General features: G+C 37.6%; 1 protein-coding gene across 4 annotated transcripts in view; it reads left to right on the forward strand.

The window, feature by feature from the left end:
* Rgk3 (Rad, Gem/Kir family member 3) overlaps nt 1–22,254 on the forward strand; it is a 413,265-nt gene that overhangs the window by 107,379 nt on the left and 283,632 nt on the right. For all 4 annotated transcript variants that reach the window (XR_010951308.1, XM_067775892.1, XM_067775895.1 and 1 more), the window contains exon 3: nt 20,311–20,467. Coding sequence is in view for 3 of the 4 variants with exons in the window: in XM_067775892.1 (XP_067631993.1) it covers nt 20,311–20,467 (157 nt within the window). In the remaining variant the exon portion in view is untranslated. The remainder of the gene's footprint in view (nt 1–20,310; nt 20,468–22,254) is intronic.

Here is a 22,254-nt window from a genome sequence, read left to right on the forward strand (position 1 = left end):
AGATATCGTTATAAAGAAGGTTGACTCTAGAATGCGTTTGTACAATATGGGTATCAAATTAAAGGTATTAATGAGGATTTTAAAAGGGAGTGGTGGTAGTTATATAAGTGAAGGCGTTTTCGAGATATCGACCAAAATGTGAACCAGGGTGACCCAGAACATCATCTGTCGGGTACCGCTAATTTATTTATATATGGAAACCATGAACAGTATTCCTGCCAAGATTCCAAGGGATTTTGATTTCGCCCTGCAGAACTTTTTCATTTTCTTCTACTTAATATAGTAGGTGTCACGCCCATTTTACAAAGTTTTTTTTTAAGTTATATTTTGCGTCAATAAACCAATCCAATTACCATGTTTCATCCCTTTTTTCGTATTTGGTATAGAATTGTAGCATTTTTTTAATTTTTCGTAATTTTCGATATCGAAAAAGTGGACGTGGTCATAGTCGGATTTCGGCCATTTTTTATACCAATACAAAGTGAATTCAGGTAAGTACGTGAACTGAGTTTAGTAAAGATATTGTGATTTTTGCTCAAGTTATCGTGTTAAGGGCCGAGCGGAAGGACAGACGGTCGACTGTGTATAAAAACTGGGCGTGGCTTCAACCGATTTCACCCTTTTTCACAGAAAACAGTTATCGTCCTAGAGTCTAAGACCCTACCAAATTTCACAAGGATTGGTAAATTTTTGTTCGACTTATGGCATTAAAAGTATCCTAGAAGAATTAAATGAAAAGTCACGCCCATTTTGAAATTTTCTTTTATTTTTGTATTTTGTTGCACCATATCATTACTGGAGTTGAATGTTGATATAATTTACTTATACGCTGTAAACATATTACATTTTTTTTTTAAATTTGACTTTTTCGTTCTCTGATTTGGCTAATTTTTATTAAACATAGATGTAGTAATAGGAGTAACGTTCCTGCCAAATTTCATCATGATATCTTCAACGACTGCCAAATTACAGCTTGGAAAACTATTAAATTACCTTCTTTTAAAAGTGGGCGATGCCACGCCCGTTGTCGAAAGTTTTACAAATTTTCTATTCTGCGTTATAAGGTCAACCAACCTATTAAGCTTCATCGCTTTATCCATCTTTGGTAATGAATTATCGCATTTTTACGATTTTTCGAAATTTTCGATATCGAAGAAGTGGTCCGATTTCGTTCATTTTAAATAACGGTCTGAGATGAGTGCCCAGGAATCTATATACCAAATTTCATCATGATACTTCAAAATTTACTCAAGTTATCGTGTAAACGGGCAGACGGACGGACGGACATGGCTCAATCAAATTTTTTTTCGATACTGATGATTTTGATATATGGAAGTCTATATCTATCTCGATTCCTGTATACCTGTACAACCAACCGTTATCCAATCAAAGTTGTGGGCTCTGCTCAACTGAGTATAAATACCAAATCCACACAGTTAATAATCAGTTTGTGCTCAAAGAACAATCATTATTCATCTCCCGAACAAACAATTAAGCTATTATATGCATATTTACATATTTATGACTTTATGCCTTTGCCACACATTATAATTTCAATATGGCATAAATGGATTTGAATATAAATATGTATGTGCTCCTACATAAGTAAATATATTTAGCCACAATGTGATTTTATCAAGATGTTTGGAGCCTTAGAATAAAATCTTATGATTTGACACAGAGTCAATTTCAGTAATTTGAAATAAGTCTTACGTATTTAGAGAGCTTAAATACTTCATATGCGTGCTAAATTTGTATTTTATGTTCAAAACGGTAGGGTAAGTTTCAATTAATTGTTTAAATAAAATAAAAATCTATGTGTGCGTGTGACCATGTAAAGGATTAAAATATAACTTCTGACTAATAATAAATCTGGGACAAGACAAATGTGATTTTCTTATTTAAATTTTAATTGAACAATTGACTATTTACGAATTCATAAGATTTATCTAAAGGGCGATCCAAAATTTCATTTCAATACTTTGCACACATGTTTCTAAGACAAAGCCGAATAAAAATTAGAGACCAATTTTTTTTCGTTTCGTACAGTCCCAGTCCCCGTTCTGGTCCCAATCCCAATCCCAGTACCAGTCCCAGTCTAAGTGCCACTCTCAGTGCCACTCTCAGTGCCAGTCCAAATCCCAGTCGGTACATGCTTCATTTCCCGCAAAAAAGTGGCATAAGTACTAATCTAGGCACAATTCAGGTAAATCCCAATGCCCAATTTCAGGTGCATCGAACCTTAGAACAGAATTTGTTCGAAATCATCGGTCCCTGGTCCTCCTTCCGGAAACAAAGTATGGTAAAAAAGAAAAGAAATGGTTCGAAAAGAGCGATCTCTGATCCTCTTCCCGGAAAAAAGTATCGTAAATACTAATTTAGGCAAAGGGCTAACAAAATATATGCTGTGGCGCTCCGATCTGCTCGGTTCCGACAAATGATCAATCGGATACACAAATATACTTGCTCAAAAAATTTCATCAAGATATATCAAAATATGAGAGACTAGTTTGCGTTCAAACAGACAGACAGACGGACATGGCTAAATGAACTCAGTTCGTCATCCTAATCATTTCGGTATACTAATTGGTGCGTTTACCTCTTCTATTTTAAAGATTTACAATTTTGAGATTCGTGACTAACTTAATATACCATTTCATTTTCATGAAAGGCATAAAAATACACATTTTTTAAAATTTGAAAACAGGGCGTGGTTACGCGTGTGAGAATTTATATTTCTTTGCATTAAAAAATAGGTTTAATTACTGACTTACTTACTTAATTGGCGCTTAACCGTTTAAACGGTTATTGCCGTCCAACAAGGCGCGCCAGTCGCTCCTTCTCTCTACCAATCGGCGCCAATTGGTCACACCAAGAGGGTTCAGATCGTTTTCCATCTGGTCCTTCCAACGAAGTGGTGACCGTCCTCTACCTTTGCTTCCATAGGTGGGTTCCGATAGAAACACTTTCTTGGCTGCAGTTAATTAATTACAGTGAAAAAATAAAAGAACGGGAAAAAGATAAAAGTTAAAAAAGTCAATAGAGTTCAGTTTAAGTTTGAAAAATTAGATAATAAAAAATTAATTTTCTTAAATTAAATGTAGGATAAATTCGCAAATTAATGGAATGCTATTATTTTTAAAATATGCCCACTGCTATACCATCTTTCGGTATACGAAATATATCTTGTTCGAATGATCAGTTCCTGGTCCACTTTCTGGAAAAAACTTCAAAGGAACTCTCTCCGGGCTGCTGTGAAGCTATCCTGAAAATTTGAATAAAATCGGCGGTGTGGTTTCGTAGTCTTGAAACTGCATACAAACATATGTACATATTTTTCATATATTTACATAGCTTAAGTCTTCTTAGTACACAAACATGAGTATACATGTACAAGCATACATACATACAAACCAAAATAGAACTTTTGTTCAGATTGTTAACGAAGCGTTTAAAATTTTTGACCTAGGAGTATTGGTCAAGGGATGTATGCATTCTTAACCATTAACAACATTAAGACGCATTAATGTGTATGTATGTATGCTACATACTAGCTGATGTCAAATGAGAATCCATATATATATACATAAATACATATCAATAAGTGCACTCCCGAAGTTAAATAACGCTAGCGTATGCTGGCGTTTTTCACCATTCGAGCTAATACAATAAGTAAGGTTAGGTTAGGTTGAACTGGTCTGTCCATGAGGATCTCACATAGACTGAATAAGTGTTACCAGAAGTTTGTGTTAATGATCAAACTGAAAAACCCTATCAAAAACCAGGAGCTATAAAACCAGGATGTTATAAAATAACTCCGTCCTCTTGGCAAATACTAGAAGCTAACTAGGACTTAAGCCACTTGCTGCTTCTAGATCTGACAGCTTTATCACTCCTAAAGCTGGAGTCTTAGCCTGGCAAGCGCGGGGCACGAGCACAAAATGTGCTCGATCGTTTTCTCCTCCATCCTGCACTTCCTACTTCAGCTATCACTGGCCAAGCCTAATTTAAAGGCATGTGACGCCAGAAGGCAGTACCCCAGAATACCCGTCATGAGTCTACAGTCCTCTCTTTTTAATGATAGAAGCAACTGTGTTAGTCTAAGGTTGCAGCTAACGGGGTTGTTTTCAGGGCTCCCGTAATGCTAATCATTGATAGTCTGCATACCCCCTCTAATTGTTTGAGGTAGGTTGCTTATTGTGTGGCTTTCCACCAAACAAGAACTCCATAGTATAGGATAGGGCTTACAATCCCTGTAAAGACCCAATGTGAAGGAGAGGGCGATAAGCCCCAAGTACACCCCAGCATTCTTTTACATGCGTATAGTTCCGTTGATGCCATCTTCACCCTCACCTCCACGTTGAGCTTCCATGACAGCTTACTGTCTAGGATGATTCCTAGATACTTTGTGCAAGGTTTCTTCTGTAGGGTCACCCCTCCTAACTTAGGCCGGACACATTTTGGGACCTTGTACCTCTTTGTAAACAAGACCGTATCCGTCTTATTCGCGTTGACTTTGAATCCGACATTTGAAGCCCAGGTATGAATATCCCGAAGCGCCCGATCCATCAAAGAGCTAATCCTTGACAGGCACTTTCCACTTATGACAATTGCAACGTCATCCGCGTAAGCCGTAAGTTTTACGGCTCCCTCATCAAATCGCTCGAGCAGTTGGTTGATGACCAGCGTCCACAGAAGAGGTGATAGCAACCCACCCTGCGACATTCCCCTGTCCACTGATTTCGTTGCCTCGTACAATCCCCATTGTGATTTAAACTTTCTGCAATTTAACATGTAGCCGATCCATCTCGCTAAGGCTGGTTGTACTTTAATGTAATTAAGACCATCCATAATGGCCCATTTTGAAACATTATTGAAAGCCCCGGCAATGTCTAAGAAGACTCCTAGAGAACATTCCTTATATTCCAGGGCTTTCTCTACGCTTATTACCACCCTATGCAATGCGATGTCTACCGACTTGCCTTTGGTGTACGCATATTGCGTTTTGGAGAGCAGCTTTTCATCCACGTTGGACTTTATGTACACATCTATCAGCCTCTGAAAGGTTTTGGGCAAAAATTATGTTAAGCTAATGGGTCCATATTCTTTGGGATACACGTGACCGATCTTCCCCGCCTTGGGTAAGAAAGCTACACGAGCAGATCGCCAAGAGTGCGGTACATGATTCAGTCTTATGCACCCGTCGAAAATTATTTTAAGCCATTCTTGTTCATTATTATTTTAAGCCTCTTGTAACTGTTGTGCCGGGTGTTCCTCTGTGCGCCTCACAATACCATCTGGCTGTTGATTCTCTTCTAACACCTTCGTGGTGACGTCGGCTACCTCCACCTGTCTTTTTCCCTTAGGCTTTTGAAGTGATTTTTGACTTGCCCACTTCCAGCGTGTTAGGATTTTTAACCTCGGGACTTCTTTTCCTGAGTCGCATATAAATTTTTCCTGTACCAAAGGACATTTTTCCAAGCTGCGTATAAAATATATCCTCCGCCTGCTTGTTTATTTGGAAGATGTAGAACTGATTTTCCTCCGTAGGCCGAGATACAATAAGTACCTTCCAATCCTGTGTCGGTATGTTCGGATTCTGATTCTGCAGAAGTCGCAGTGTATCCTCCGACTTCATATTGCATGGCATCCATACCTTAACTTTTGGTACCGTGGGGATTTACGTTTTATCCACCATCTGAAACCGCGCGTTCGCGCTTTGCCTTTGGAGGTTTGGAACTACTTCCTCCAGCCACCGCAAGCTCGCGATGTTGTCGCACGCTATCATCTTCACACCATTATACCATCCCCCCGAATCAAAGATTGGAAGGGGCTAACTTGGTTGTTCCAGAATCATCTTAAGCACTAAGCTAACAAGCTCCCTTTCTGCAGATCTCCACCTTTCAGACATCTGTCCGAAAGGACTGCAACGATCAAGCAGCGCCACGGTCAGCTATTAGTTTGCCACATCACTCCTCTTCTCTGGAAAAGTCGGAGTCTTAGTATTAACTCAATTTGGCACCTCCAACGAGAAAGTCGGAGTCTTAGCGTCATCTCTCTTTGGCACCTCCGATAAAGAAGAAGTCTTAGCTTCAACTCCCTTTAACACCTCCGAGAAAGCCAGAGTCTTAGCGTCATCTCCCTTTGGCTTATCTCGTACTTCCGTAGTTGGAATTTCCTCTGACTCGCAGCTTTCGAGGCAGTTGCTACCTCGCTATTAGGGCCAATCTATCTTACAGTTTTTGGCCTACTTGTCTACTCTATGCGACTGCTCTGCCTCGCGGCTCTAGGACTGGGTTCTTTCTGCCTCTTGAAAGCAGGCTTGTCGCCTTCCACTAAAGAGTGCCTCTTCATTCTGCCATTCGACGCTTCTTCCTCCTCCTGCCGGTTTCAGAACCGAGGGTTTCTTGCAGCAAACCTTTTGAACTGCCTTCGACCTATTTCTATCGCCTCATGGGCCCATTCCAAGCACACGATCTCCACTTCTGTTGGGTCGATTACTGCTCCCAGGCATTGGACAGTTCTTAGTGCTGCACGGTGTTGCGAGAGAGCTCGTTTACTTCCTCTGTTCCGTACCCTTCGCCACTCTTCTACTACGTTTTCATTTGTGTGCTTTTCCAACACGGAGTTCATTGAATCAGCACTACTCTCGCTCCCCGAATCCGACGCATCGCTTAATGCGTATTTGTCGTCCTTGGATTGCGACTCAGTCCTCGTCCTTATTACAATTTGGTAATGAATGGTTAATATTGGTCATACGACCACCTGCCCGACAAGGCCAGCGGTCCAGTATTATATATGGGGAAAGAACGGTCAGCAGCGCCTCTTACTGTGGTAAGGCCATCAATACTTTCCGAGGTGGCCAGGTATCGGGAAGGCTCCATTCGAATACAGCCGAATTTATCCCCTGGCTGCAAATCGTCCAATAGGCGCGGTCCGAATAACATCCTGGATTGGGGGGCTGGCAGTTCTTGGCCACCGAAATCCCGCCGCCCTCCTATGAGGCGAAACGGTGTAGAAGCCAGTCCTAAACAGCTCCTCCTCATAGCCCGACGTTATGGAGATCGGCTAAGCCCTCACACCAATGAAAAGGTGCCTACCCTAGTGAGGGGTATACAATAAGTAAATATGTGATGCCTAATGTAATGTGGTGAAAGTTCCACTCAAAGCAAGTTTGCTCGTATAGTTCACATCGAACAAACAGACTAACTGCATTTTCAACGTGTTAATTTTGCTCTACGTGTGTCAAAATTTCACTTTCATCACTTTTTCATAACGCGCCTATAGAAGTTTAACTTAAAAATAATGTATCTAATATTTTTTGTTCATCTCAGTACCATCCTACGCATTTCAAAGCATTGAAATGCAACTTTTGATGACCCTTTATAAGCCAAACCATATAATACCAGCTACTCAATAACTGAAAGGAAAAGTGTGGATATAAATAAGAAAGTAGCAAAAGCAAATAATGTATAAAAAAGTCATGTAATGAATTGACTGCAGTCGAAAGGTATGATATTTTGTTGAAACACATACATCCTTACAACCAAAGAAGTAATCATGTGACCCCACCAACTAAGTTGCAAACGGAGCAACAGTAGCAGCGTAAAAAGCCCTAAGATACAATTTCGAACAATTTAAATTTAATTATATGGAATTACTATGTAAATTGGTTGAGAACAAATACTCACACATACAACCTTATGTATGGTGAAAGGTTTAAAATTTAGTTTTAAAAGCGATGATGGCACTTACATACCAATGGTTAGCAAGAGGGCGTACTGAACACATATAAGCTTTTGAAGCTAACATTTCTTAAATTACATCGTTCATCGTTGAGCTCAAATAACTATGGTTGGATCTTAACAACAAGTAAGGAGGGCTAACTTCGGGTGTAACCGAACATTACATACTCAGCTGAGAGCTTTGGAGACAAAATAAGGGAAAATCACAATGTAGGAAAATGAACCTAGGGTAAACCTGGTATGTGTTTGTGTGACATGGGTATCAAATGAAATATATTAAAGAGCATTTTAAAAGGGAGTGGGCCATATTTCTATAGGTGGATATTGTGGCATTTTTTCATTTTTCGTAATTTTCGATATCGAAAAAGTGGGCGTGGTCATAGTCGGATTTCGGCCATTTTTTATACCAAGATAAAGTGAGTTCAGATAAGTACGTGAACTTTGTAAAGATATATATCGATTTTTGCTCAAGTTATCGTGTTAACGGCCGAGAGGAAGGACAGACGGTCAACTGTGTATAAAAACTGGGCGTGGCTTCAACCGATTTTGCTCATTTTCATAGAAAATAGTCATCGTCATATAGTCTATGCACCTACGAAATTTCACAAGGATTGGTAAATTTTTGTTCGATGTATGGCCTTAAAAGTATTCTAGACGAATTAAATGAAAAATGGCGGAGCTAACCCCATTTTAAAATTTTCTTTTATTTTTGTATTTTGTTGCACCATATCATTTCTGGAGTTGAATGTTGACATAATTTACTTATATACTGTAAAGATATTAAATATTTTGTTAAAATTTGACTTAAAAAAAATTTTTTTAAAGTGGGCGTTTTCGTCATCCGATTTTGCTAATTTTTATTTAGCACACATATATTAATAGGAGGAACGTGCCTGCCAAATTTCATCATGATATCTTCAACGTCTGCGAAATTACAGCTTGCAAAACTTTTAAATTACCTTCTTTGGTGGTGGGCGGTGCCACGCCCATTGTCCATAATTTTAATAATTTTCTATTTTACGTCATAAAGTCAACGTACCTACCAAGTTTCATCGCTATATCCGTTTTTGGTAATGAACTATCGCACTTTTTCGGTTTTTCGAAATTTTCGATATCGAAAAAGTGGGCGTGGGTGTAGTCCGATTTCGTTCATGTTAAACAGCGATATGAAATGAGCGCCCAGAAACGTACGTACCAGATGTCATCAAGATACCTCAAAATTTACTCAAGTTATCGTTTTAACGGACGGACGGACATGGCTAAATGAATTTCTTTTTTCGCCCAGATCATTTTGATATATAGAAGTCTATATCTATCTCGATTAGTTTATGCCGTTACGGATTACCGTTATGCGAACAAAGTTAATATACTCTGTGAGCTCTGCTCAGCTAAGTAAAATAATGTGTTGAAATATCAAAAATGCAATAAACCTAATTAATAATCACTTGCATGGGATATATGGTATATATACCATCGATCTTAACAATTTTTTCAAACAATATTAGATGCCATATTTGTGAGCATTTGGAAAACTTGTAAGACTCTAGCAGTTAAAATGAGGAAGAAATTACGTTAAAACTCTTAACTCAGTTTTGGATGTAATGGTTTGCATTTGTTTTGTCCACGTTGTAACTAAGCTCGCCGAGGATTTGGTCAGAGACAATGTCAAGTTTCGCGACGTGAAGAAATCGGAGAGACTGGGGAGATGAAGAAATAAAATAAATGCAAGGCGCGATAACTTCCGAATAGACTTACGCCGATCTTCGCTTTCCATTAGCATACAGCTCCTTTTTTTTGTTAATTTCTCCAAGAAATTGGCGGGGCATGTTTTATGCCGACTCCGAATGCCATCTGCAAGGCAAAAGCTCTTTCACTGAATAGCTTTTCATTGCAGACATACGCTCAGAGTATTTGTATCTTCGGAGGTGTGACAAAACTTTGAGAAACTTTTTTCTTAATTTTCTATAATACTTTGTCCGGGGCTTGAACCTAGGATCTTCGGTCTGAGAGGCGGATCAAGCCAACAACACAACACGGCGGCCACCAACTAAGGAGATAGGACATTCTAAGCCACTAAACCAGGTATGTCTGTCGTAAGAGGCGACTAAAATACGCAAATGATTCAAGAGGTTGTGTAGCGCAAACCTTTCAAGTTGTTTCCCGCTAATTTATAGCCTCTCCAACCCGATTGTCAATCTCATCTACCCGTAGCGAATTCTATTTATTTAGCAGCCGAGGCTTTGGCGACCCCAAGTTCCTCAAGGAAGTAGGGACGGGATGACCTAGAAGGTTCAATGTGATCATATTAAATCGTTGTCGAGATGTCCGGGTTCGTGCCTTATGGTGCTTGTTACCAGCACCATCTGTGCCCGGCAAATGACCATTAACATCATAAACACTCCCAGAAACCTATGGGGAGTGTCCTTATTGCTACAATCACAAACACAACTGTGGAGGTAATCGTTTATTTTATTGCAAAGCTCATAAGTGGGTGGACCCGTTGCCAATATCATGCAGACTCTTATTACTGTATAAAAGTCATTGAATGAGAAGAAGGTGTCTATAGCATATAAATGTTACCCGTACAACTGATTTTTCACGGGTTTTCTTATTTAGTCCTCATTTTAGCAGCTAGAGGATTGAAATCTCATAGGATGTTTATATAGCATTTTCAGGTCAAACGAAACTTTTTTCACTTCTTTTTTCATTTCAAATGAACCTTTTTTCATTTTAAATGAAACTTTTTTCATTTTAAATGAAACTTTTTTCATTCTAAATGGAACTTTTTTCATTTCAAATGAAACTTTTTTCAAGTCAAATGAAACCATACTACACTTTGTCACATTAAACACTATGAATACTATAAAATTTTTATTTGATTGTATAATTTTCATGTATACCAACGTTTTTAGCGGACGTTTTTGGGTCGGACAGGGTAAACATATGAAATTTTTTTTAGTAGGTCATGAAAAAAACCCTTAAAAATCAAAGTCAAAAAAAGTAAAAAACAAATCAAATTTCTCAGGTTCGAAAATTATTTTTTTGGGTATGCGTAGTGAAACTTTTTTTGCTGACCCCAAATCCTATCGAAAAATCGATGGCGCGATATCGGTTAATAAATCGACCCATTTTAATATATATATTCTAAGTATTACATTTAAATACAATATACAATGAAAAAAAAATGGAATAAAAACAAATATATATATATGTTTTCAAAGGCCCAAACGAGTGAAGTGCAACTGCGCCATAGAGTAGAAAAGATCACTTTTTACGGTTGTGTTTTTCAGCATAGTTAAAAAAGATCTCTCCAAAGTTATAAAGTACGATATAAATATATTGACAATTATCTTAGTAGGATGGTTTCATTTGACTTGAAAAAAGGTTCATTTGAAATGAAAAAAAGATTCATTTGAAATGAAAAAAGTTTCATTTGAAATGAAAAAAGTTTCATTTAAAAAGAAAAAAGTTTCATTTGACCTGAAAATGCTATACATAAGGCATACATTGTTGTCTGGAGAAATTTTCAAGATCGGTCATATGTGTAATATATCTCCCATAAATCCGATTGTTCAGATTTTATGAATTTTTAAAATTTCAACACATTGTTGTTCAGCCACATTCCTAAAAGGTGTCAGGTCTACCGACACAGGCGAAGACAGTCCCGTTATTACTTGTTTCTAATTTATCTATGAACATTTTGTGGCTCACTTAATGAGTTTTCCTTTGGAACTCCTCATTTATTTCCTAAATTGCATTAATTTAAAATCTGGAAAAAAAGCACATTACCTAAAGCTTTGGGCTATAATTAATATTTGCCAGATGTTATATTATTATTTATTACAATTTTGTTGTGTTCTTAAAAAAAATGGAGAAACGGTATTATTTCTAAAGCAATGACAACATTTGTTTACTTATTTATAATTTTAAATTTATTTATAATTTTAAATACATACATATGTCCACATAAGTACATATTTAGGTAAACACATTAATTTTGCGATAGCTTGCTGACAAGATTGCCGCAGATCAAAGACATTGTTTAATTTGGGTTATTTTTCCAAAAAAAAAAAAAATAAAAAATAAAATCCTTGCAAGAAATAACAGCAGAACTAAGGCAGTGTATATTCATTTTAACCCTACAGTCAAAAGCCAAAGTCGTCAGCAAACATTCTAGTTAATTGACTAGAATTTTATGCGGTTATTCACACTAGTCAGATTTTGAATACTTCAATGACATTGACACTTCGGAATCTATGAAATGCGCGAACGCTTTCTGTCGGCAACTTGCAACGCATACTTCAGTTAACAACTGGCACATAAATACCAACACGATCAGAGAATACGTTTCCGATCTTTTGCGAATATTTGAAGCTATTTAAAAGGCCAAACCTTCTCAACCAACAGGCTCATAGACGGAATAGCTATGCTGATGCTAGAACACCTTGATAATAAGGACATCAGCTACTTGACGCATGTTTTCTACTTTTCTTGTTTGCCTTTTCCATTGAAGTGCAATGAAGAATAGAACGGATAATCTCCCTTCAAAAGCCTGCAAACCCATCTAACGAAGGTGCATTGTTATCATTCCTTAAGTCAGTAGCGAAATCGTTGGAAACCGTTCTCCTTCCTTTACTTTAAATGCAAGTGTTCGGTTAGTCAGTCATCAGCATGGCTTCCGTAAAATGCATATCGCCATCACCGCGCTTAACGCTATTAACACCCTGGTAAATTGCGGACTAAACCACCTAAAAATCCATCATAGAACGGCGCTCCTGGCACTTGACCTGTCGAAAACGTTTGACACAGTCAACCACCGCGCACTGCTTCCAGACTTAGAAGGTTAACCCTTTGACAGCAAATTATCTGAGTGGTCGGTTCAATTTAAGAGCGAAACCCCTAGAAACCTAACTAGTAGCATTAAACAAGGGGCGGTGCAGGGTGGTGTGCTATCCCCGATGCTATTTTATTTATACATATTGTTACGAATATTACCAAAACTAAGGAGTGCTGCCAGCTCTAAGCCGATGCTAAGCAGTGACGTGAATGCACATCAGTAACTGCGTCTACATATATGTACCATGTACGTGTACGAGCAGCAGAGAGTAAATGCACAAATACATGCATATATCTGAGATACTCCTATAAGTATGCAATGAGAAAAACTATAAAATTATGCAATTGTAGTTACAGCTGAGAAGTTTGAGAGCTACTGGACTAGTAGATTCTGGAAGCGTCTAGAAGATGCGTACGAGGAAACCAAAGAGTATAAAAGGCGACAGATGTAGAGGCGCTGTAAATTCAGTTTGATTTGAGTTGTCAAGCAGTTACGACTAAGACGATATCTAGCGAGCAATAGCAGTTTTATTTTGAATATTAGAGTTTCATTTGAGCTATCAGTTTGGTTATTAAGCCATTCGTCGCACAGTTTGAGTGTTATTGTGAAGTATTTTAATAAAGGCCATTTTTCCATTATTCAATATTGGAGTTATTTATTCAACAGTTTAGCGATACGAACCTAGCAAAAGCGCAATATAAGAGGATTTGCAGCAAATTCGTTACAAAATCAAAGCTCCCTCTACCACCAAAACGAGATACCAACATAGCCTATGCCGACGACTGCACGATAATATCAACTGACCCTGGCACCTCAATGGACGAATATTTCGTGAATTTCCAAAATGAATAGTTATCTACTCAGTATTTCTTCTTTTTCACCACGCGCGATCTCACACTATTGTCGACCACGTCTACGACCACTCTGTTTAATACATTTAAGAAACAGATGACGCAATTATGGACATTCACATCGATGGCGTTACGCTACCGACTGCCAATTACCCAAATATCTTAGGGGTGACATTCAATAACACTCTTACCTTGTGTGCCTTCGAAATCTTATCTAAATTACAAAACCACACAAAAACCTGAAGTAGCTTGGCGGCAACACAACATACAAAGCAATGAGGCGACTGCTCGTGTGCGACGTATCAAAGGTTTGGTCGCCTGACTTAAAAATTAGACACTGGAAAAGGCTACAGGTATGCCAAATACTACACTCAGAACTACCACGGCATATATCTTATTATTAACCCTGAACACCACATACGTAGTGGGGCAAAAGAACTCAACTTAAAGGAGATTTTGCTGAATTGTCACAACGCTATATATATCTATAAATCTTATAAAATAAGGTCGCTGAATATCGTTGTTGGCCGATCACTTCACACAGAATGCTCCGATTTTAAAACGGCTTTTTGCATTTGAAGGCTTGGCTACGTGAGATGAACATTTTAAATATAAAATGAAGGTATATATTAAAGAGTTGTAGAAAATTGCCAAAATGTAGTGAAAACTCATAGCGTTTTCGCTTACACAGATATAACTAAAAAGCGGATGGGTCGATTTTAATACTTCCTGTTTGCAGTAATATTTCTTCATAAAAACCCATTCATTCATCTCTAATATGAGCAAAATTGTTAAAAAACGTAAAATTTTTACCAAAAAAGGCAGTGCGTATGTTTGTTCGCTGTTAACTGTGCTAGCAAACTTGCTTTGATGGGGACAGCCTCACAAACATACGTATATACATGTTAAAGAACAAGATCGAATGGTGAAAAAAGCCAACATTCGCTAGCGTCATTTAACTTCGGTATTAAATTTATAGGTATTTATGGGCGTTGCCAAATTAATGCAACATAAGTTCGTTAAAATTTTTATACATTTCGTTATAATTCTTAAACAAAAGTTCCATTTTTCGGAATGTTTTTCATGTAGTTGCTAATATCTGTGCTGCTTATCGACTACGAAGGTACTGCGCCGGTTTTATTAAAATTTGCAAGGTGGCTTCACAGCAACCGTAGAACTGTTCACAGTAACACGGAAAAGGGACCAATGACCAAACTATTCGAACAAATTCTACTCATACCTGAAATTTGGTATATACGTAGCCCTTTGCCAAAATTTGTATTTATGACATTTTTTTCGGGGATGTGGACCAGGGACGGAATAGGTTTGGGATTACGACTACAACTAGGGCTTGGGTTGGGCTGGGACTGTAACTGGAACTGGGATGGGACTGGGAATAAGTGGTGGAAAATAATAAGAAGAACTAGAGAGACAGAAAGAGAATGAGACTGAGAAAGATAGAGGTAGACGAACTTAGAGAGATATGGATAGATGGAGTGGAAAACAAGTGGGGTAAAAAACGGAGAGGGAGAAATAGACGCAGAGAAAGATAAAGGCAGATCGAAGAGGGAATAAAAGGATGCGGAAAAGGGAAGAGAGGAAGAGAGGGGCTCATAGCAACCTCTGCCGGATCTGCTAGATATAAATAAAGTTACAAATAAGGTCGCTACATTAGTATCTCGGAAGCGGTTTCGATTAATATCTTTATTTATTATTACTTAACTTTTGTAGCCACCAACAAAATCCTACAGTAATGCATTTATGCGGTTCATATGCAGGAGTGTATTCTGGTCATAAAAACATATAAGAATATATATAAGATACTAGCCGCACTACATTTTTAGATTATTTAGATCTAGGTAAAGAAGATAGTTCGAACTTGTCTGTACTGTAACGTATCTACATAAATATATATATACCATAATCAGGGCACAATTTCTAGATGTGTATTATGCGTGAGAATTTTAAGAACTTCAGTTTAACATCCGCCAGGGCAAAAATCCCAAGTACAACTGGTAAGTTGGTCTACTAGATAATCAATCTAAGACTATTTCTTCTGTGCATCATGTTATTTCTTCTTCTAGTGGTTAGAGTAACAACATTTCTTGGTTCTGTCAGCAAAGCTATACCTAAAACTATAAATTATATTTATAGTAGCCGTGTTTTTTAACACGCGCGTATACGTTTCGTTTGCGCGTGTAAAAAAACGCCTATCCTCGCTTAGATAATGCTTAGGAGACCCATCTAGCGGCTGTGGTTAAACAACTAGCTACAGCAACAGGGTGTACCGAAAAGCGGAGACACGACGCTCTGATGGCAATAGGGTATAACATATAGCTGAATCAGTTGCGATGAATTGTGGACACACATAGAATACATAGAATTAGTGTAGAGGGTGAAACAAAGACACATATTTCAGTTACATATGAGTATAATGCGTATTGAAATTTAGTAGGACAAAATTTATGCGCAGCAATTTCAGAGGCGTATTTAAAGTTTGTTACTTAGCATTCCATATAATATTTAAGCGTAAACGGATATACGCGTGTTAAAAAACACGGCTAGTAACTGGGAAAAAGTTTATAGAGAGAGGTCGTTAACGCAATGGTACAAGTATAAATGGACATAGCTTCGAAATAATGTCATAGAAGCAAAAGTTCTCATATGTTGTGTAGCCTGTAAACCAGGCATAACCATACCACCAAGCAAAAATCCTGTTTAAAGTACATGGAAGGAGTTTTCCGTGAACTCAATGTTATTTTCCCACCGGCAACAAGATTTGAAAATTTCTTTGTAGTTCACAGTGTTGTAGAAATGGTTTAAGGATACTCAAAATTAAAAGTAAAGATTCTCTATTTCAAAGTTCCATGCATACAAAGTAGCGGATGATAGCTAGTAATAAATTAAATGTAAACTACAATTACGACTGGATGCAAATAATTTTCATTTTATGTATTCAAATAAATATCTCAAATTGTTTTGAAAAGCCATAAACTAATTCCTAAAAATAAATTTCTATCACTTTGTCAGATTCAGCATTTTCCAAATCGCCAAAATTTTGCTCAAATTCCTATAAATCATACGCTGTAGTGACATTCATGACATTTTAAAATTGCCAAACCATCAACTAATAGCCTGCCTGCTAAACTAAAGATCTTAGTGCGCATAAATCTTGTTGGGACACTTAAACGAACATACATATAAGTATATACGTATAGACGATGCATTTGATAGTATAGCTATTTGTTGTTTATGTAATGCAAAAATTTCCATTAAATCACCGCATAGGTACAAGAAGTTGTTGACGAAGATTTATAAGACCAAATGGGATAATAATTTCTTGAGTCGGTAAATGCATGTATAAATGCCCTTTCAATACAATGTTTGGTAAAAAATTTCTTATTTTATTGTTTAAAGTAAACAATCAAAGAGAAAACAGAGACAAAAAGATGATAATTCAAAAAGGTCCACAATATATTAAATTTTTTAAAGAAAATGTACCTCGATTTCAAAATTGGTTTAAGAGCTACGAGCTTTCTTTGCGCAGATGACTTATTTGTTGGTTGGTTCGTAAGAGTAGATTACGTCGGGCGAGATGGTAGTTACCTAGTAGGAGAATCTCACTTGGGCACCATGAATGTCCGTTGTGAGAACTTATAAAAAAGAAATAAGTGTGCCTAAGTTCGGATGTAACCGAACATCGTATACTCAGCGTGAGCTTCAGTTGCCCAACTCATTTCAGATAAATTACTTTTCTACATTACGCGTGGCACCGCCAATTTAAAAAAAAAAATTTCTCCCAATTTTCTCTTACCATAAAACTTGGTGAGTGAAATTAAATTAATACAAAACCATTTTTCGCTAAGATATAGCATATTTTTCTAGTCTACAATCCTTTTAAATATTTTTCGTATAAAAGTGGCCGTGGTCTTTAACTGATTTCGCCCATTTTTACTATAAATATTTCCTGCCATAAGAAAAATATGTGTACCCAATCTTATTAGGATCCGGTACATTTTCTTCGAGTTATGGCTGCCGAAACATAGAAAATTGCTTAGTCATAAAAGGGGTGGTGCCACGCCCATTTAAAAAAATTTTAATTATTTCCTATTTCTCGTTTCCTATTTCTTGTAATCCACTTGGGAAAATAAATATAATTGTTATAAAGCCTTTTTTGCTAAGATACAGGTTATTTTATTAAAAATCTTTTATATAAAAGTGGGCGTGGTCCTTAACTGATTTCGTTGATTTTTCTTCGAAGCATTTCTCATAGTAAAGGCAACCTCTCTGCCGAATTTTGTTATGATAAGTTAAACGGATTTATGATTAATAATATTTGATAATTGAGTTTATCACAAGTGGGCGATGATACGCCCACTTTCAAAAAGTTCTTGAAATCAAGAGTCTTAATATCAGTCCACACATAAAATTTCAACATTATAGGTGTACAATTTACTAAATAATCAGGTTTTTTTTCCAAAATGCTATACATATAAAAAGTAGGCGTGGTTTTGATCCGATTGGACTCATTTTCAATACAAATCTATACAGGTCCATATAAGCCCGTATACCGAATTTGGTGAAGATATCTCAATATTTACTCAAGTTATCGTGTTAACGGACGGACGAACGGACATGGCTAAATCAATTTTATTTTTCGAAACTGATGATTTTGATATCTAAGTATCTCTATTCCTTGTACCTGTACAACCAACCGTTATGTTACCAAAGTTAACATACACTGTGTGCAAAACAAGCTCAGTATAAAAATGGCGACGGAAGCTATAGCTACTTAGAGAGTCGTACCGCATACATTCGTATTGGACAGAGTGCTATTCTTAAACCCCAATACCATTGATCGATGAGCCTTAGTGAAACCAATCATTCCCACAGACCTCCTGCCATTCACTTCCACCCAGAAGGATTATGCTACCCTGCAAGAGATGGTGTCCGCCCACCGCTTACTCAGCTAACTCGAGGCCCATATAAGCAGGGGCAAATCGCAGGTGGCCATAGGAATTCCCAAATCCCTCCAGCCATTTTCATCCGGTTCAATTGTACAGATGCGGACTAAGAGATTCACTTCACTGTTCGTCTGGATATCGTTATGACCCGGGAGTCATATAATCTTAATCATAAAATAGTTCAAAGCAATCGCAAGCGAGGTCAGTTACTTCCAGACCGCCCTCAATCGCACTCTAGTTGAACTCAAAGCCTTGATAGCTGCTTGGCTATTCGAGTAGACATTGAATTCCCTGGGGTGAAGGTTGCATGGGGAGCAGTTATCGGCATACAATAGTCCATCGTGTCAGGGATAAAGTTGAATGTGGTAAGAAGGCTAGAGTGCCTGGATTCAGAAAGCCCATAGCCCACAGCACGTAGCCTGATCAGCGACCGGGCCGAGTTCACATTTCCCGCTATATCTACTGGATGTATGAATTGACTGAGTTCTACTTCAGCCTTCGACGGAACGCACTTAATAAATGTTGTACTGCGAGCATAGGCAAGGGCCAGTGTTCTCGCCGAATGTTTATAAGGGGAAGGCACTGGGGTTTTGGACTCATTAAAGCTTCAATGATAGCAACAAATATTATACGTAAAACGAAAAATGGCACTGAATATGGCACAACTCAAAACCAACTTTCAAAAGAGATTACTTAAATTCGCTGCGATATATACAATTTTATCAGGGCAATTTTTACGTGGATCCCTCTGCCCTATATGCAAAAATGAAATGGACGTGTTATGAACTGTGAGTTCTGCTGTCTATCTATAGAGCAACCTGACAAGGTAAGCAAAGCCTGGGCAAGCGCAAGACACTACTTTTGCAAGAAGATCTCTAGGCAGCAATTAAGCTAGGTCCTAGAAAATGTCTAGTATTTGCAAATAGCTCGGAGTTATTCTATAACATAAGTTTTTGGGTTTCTTCCGTTTGGTTGTGAAACAAATTCTGCAACACAAAGACACATTCAGTCTATGTGAAGTCGTTATTGACCGGCCAGTTCAACCTACCTAACCTATTGCAAGGTAACTCTTATCTTCTGTCAGGAAGTGGATGAGGGGTGACCCGCTGGCAGACAACTTATTTTCAATATGCTTGAAAACCGTTCCTTTTGAAGCAGTCTGAGGGATGGGCAGGCGGTATAACACCACTTCTAATTTGGTTGTCCTGCTTTTACCAGAATTAGACAATAATATTTCGATATCAATCAACTCGAATTCTTGCAGGATGCTAGGTCGATAATTCGAAATTTCCTACAAACATCGATACATATGCAGCACTCATTCATAGAAACCTTAAGCAATGTTCCCATCACAGTATTTTTTTTTTTTAAGATTATGCCATGCTGGACAAAATCTCCTCTCTGCGCCAAACAATGCATTTGATATAAGCTTCTCTTTTGAATAAAGTTACATATAACCCATGTTGTGTCGCCAAGTGTAGCCCTTGAATGAATGAGATGATGTTACGCACACGAAACCTGCAACAAGTGTATTACAAAGTTTATATTTGTTTGGTAGTAAGCTTAACACTTACGAGAATTGTATTGCAACAATGAAATGAAAATAAACCCAACAACAAAATACTAAAAAAGGAAATGTTTTTCTCGTAAAGAATTTTATTTGTACCGCAGTCTATCTCAATAATATAAACTCTTTTAGCGCTTTACAATTGCTACAACGTTTCTTTAATATGAAACAATATCATAGGAGTAACGCCTTAACGCTGTTGTTGTTGTCATAAGCCTAAAGAAATTACTTTATTTCTGTTTTTATTATTTTTTATTCCCCCATAGCGTTGATGCAGTTTTATGCTACCAACTTTGAAATGCTCATTTTTCATCTCTTTAATTATTTTTCTTATATTTTCTTTCAGGTGCGTCGAAGAGCTCAAGCCCAAGCGCAACAACAGCAACAACAACAATATAACTTAGAAAACTCACGTTCATATTGTACGAGCGAGCCGCGTCTTAGCGAAACGGAAACACCCCCACAAAGACGCAAATTATCACAACGTCGACCGCAACAACAAGGTAAGTTTTACAAAAACTGTAATATATATTTTGCTGTAAATTTGTTTGTGTGTCCTAGTAATTGACGTTTGTACTTGTTTGTAAATAGTGACAGACTGAGCTGACGTGCGCAGCACATGACGACAGTTTGAATTTATATGGATTAGAGTGCGCGCTGTTGGTGTTCGAGTGCTTAAACGATGCAAAAAAAAAACATAAAAATAAATTAGGAAAACTAAAAGCACAAGATTTTCCTCGTTATTGTTACAAAATAGTTTGTTAAGAAATCTTTGTGCAGTTGTTTATTTAGCTACTAAGCAAAGAAAATTGCTTGCAGTCATTGAGGTGATTGCCAACTTTTTATTCAAATTTTTTGTTAACAAAATCTTGCTCGTTATGAGTAGAATTTGAATCAATTTGACTGAGAGTTACTTAGAATTGCATTTTGCACAAAGAAAACGGAGCGGTCAAAAGGTTCCTTGAAAACAGTGTACAATCTTATTATAAGTATTTGTTTAAGCACTGGATTCGGACTGCTTAATAATAATATTTCTTTGATTGTAAAAGAAAGAAAGTATTAGTTTTGGTTCTACGTGGTAATGGGTTTCCGAATTAGGCAGTCGATGCTGCTTCCATCTTTGGCCCGCAAGTCAGACAGATTTTACCGTTTTTTCCTAGTGACCGGCTGCAAACTAGCTCCTTTAAAATGATTCCAGACAAAGTAATGGAAGATAGTCTAACAGCTGCATAAGCTTAGCTCAACTGTGGTGCGATCGAGGGCAATATGGGTATGCTTGACCACGCTTGCGGTGGCGTACAAATCCGTTGATATTAATATCACCTAAGCCTTTTTACAAAGAAATATGCTAGGAAACCGTCACGTAGCTGTTCTAGCGTACATGGGTACAACTGAACAGAATGAGAGCATATGCAATACGTCTCAAGATGCTGAAAACACCCTCCTTCCGGTGCTGCGTGGAGTAAATGACAATGCGAAATCATCGAGATAATACAACGGACCTTCATTTTGTCCAAGTGAGCTTTCTCTGCCGGAGTGGCTAATACTCAACCTAACCTAAGCTCGCAACCTCCAAGTTTTTGCTTTGCCTCATTTTCTGATAATTTTCAGTATGCCCCATCGTTATTTACTTCCAGTCCCCACGACTGAGGCTATCCAGCTAACATACCCTATTACATGACATAAAATACCAATTTTTTTGAACATTTCCCATATAAATGAGCTCTTTACTGAGCTCTGATGAAGCAAACACGCGGGCACTTTGAAAGCTTTCACAATTTTTATTTTGTAGGCTTTTTAAACCCAATCTTGGGGCCTCACTAAAGTAGGCACATTGTCGTTGATGGGTGGGCTTAGCCAAAGCCCATACAGCTTCCGACTGTGTGGCTTTAAGGGCTTGTGTTTACGTTATTTCACCCCATAGTCCTACTACCAGCAATTACAATTGAATGAATGCAAGCGTATTATTTAGAGGTGGTATGCTAAATGGGGCTACAGAATGTAAATGTAGGCGTAATGTGTGGGAGGAAAGCAATCGGTAGTACTACAAAAAACAAATCTATAACTTGTCGATAGCACATCGATACTTTTCGATAACAAGACATTACGTTTTCGATAACAGCTCGCTAAGTTTTCGATAGCAAAACAACAACTTTTCGATATATAATCGACTAATAAACTTATAGAAAATTTTAAGTTTTTTATCGAAAAAATATCGGTGTGTTATCGAAACTTTTTTTTTTTGTTTTTGGGGTATTACCGATTTGTATGGACGAGAAATCGAAGTGTT

This window comes from Eurosta solidaginis, chromosome 3 (assembly GCF_040869045.1).
Source record: "Eurosta solidaginis isolate ZX-2024a chromosome 3, ASM4086904v1, whole genome shotgun sequence".
In the NCBI taxonomy this organism is placed as follows: domain Eukaryota; kingdom Metazoa; phylum Arthropoda; class Insecta; order Diptera; family Tephritidae; genus Eurosta; species Eurosta solidaginis.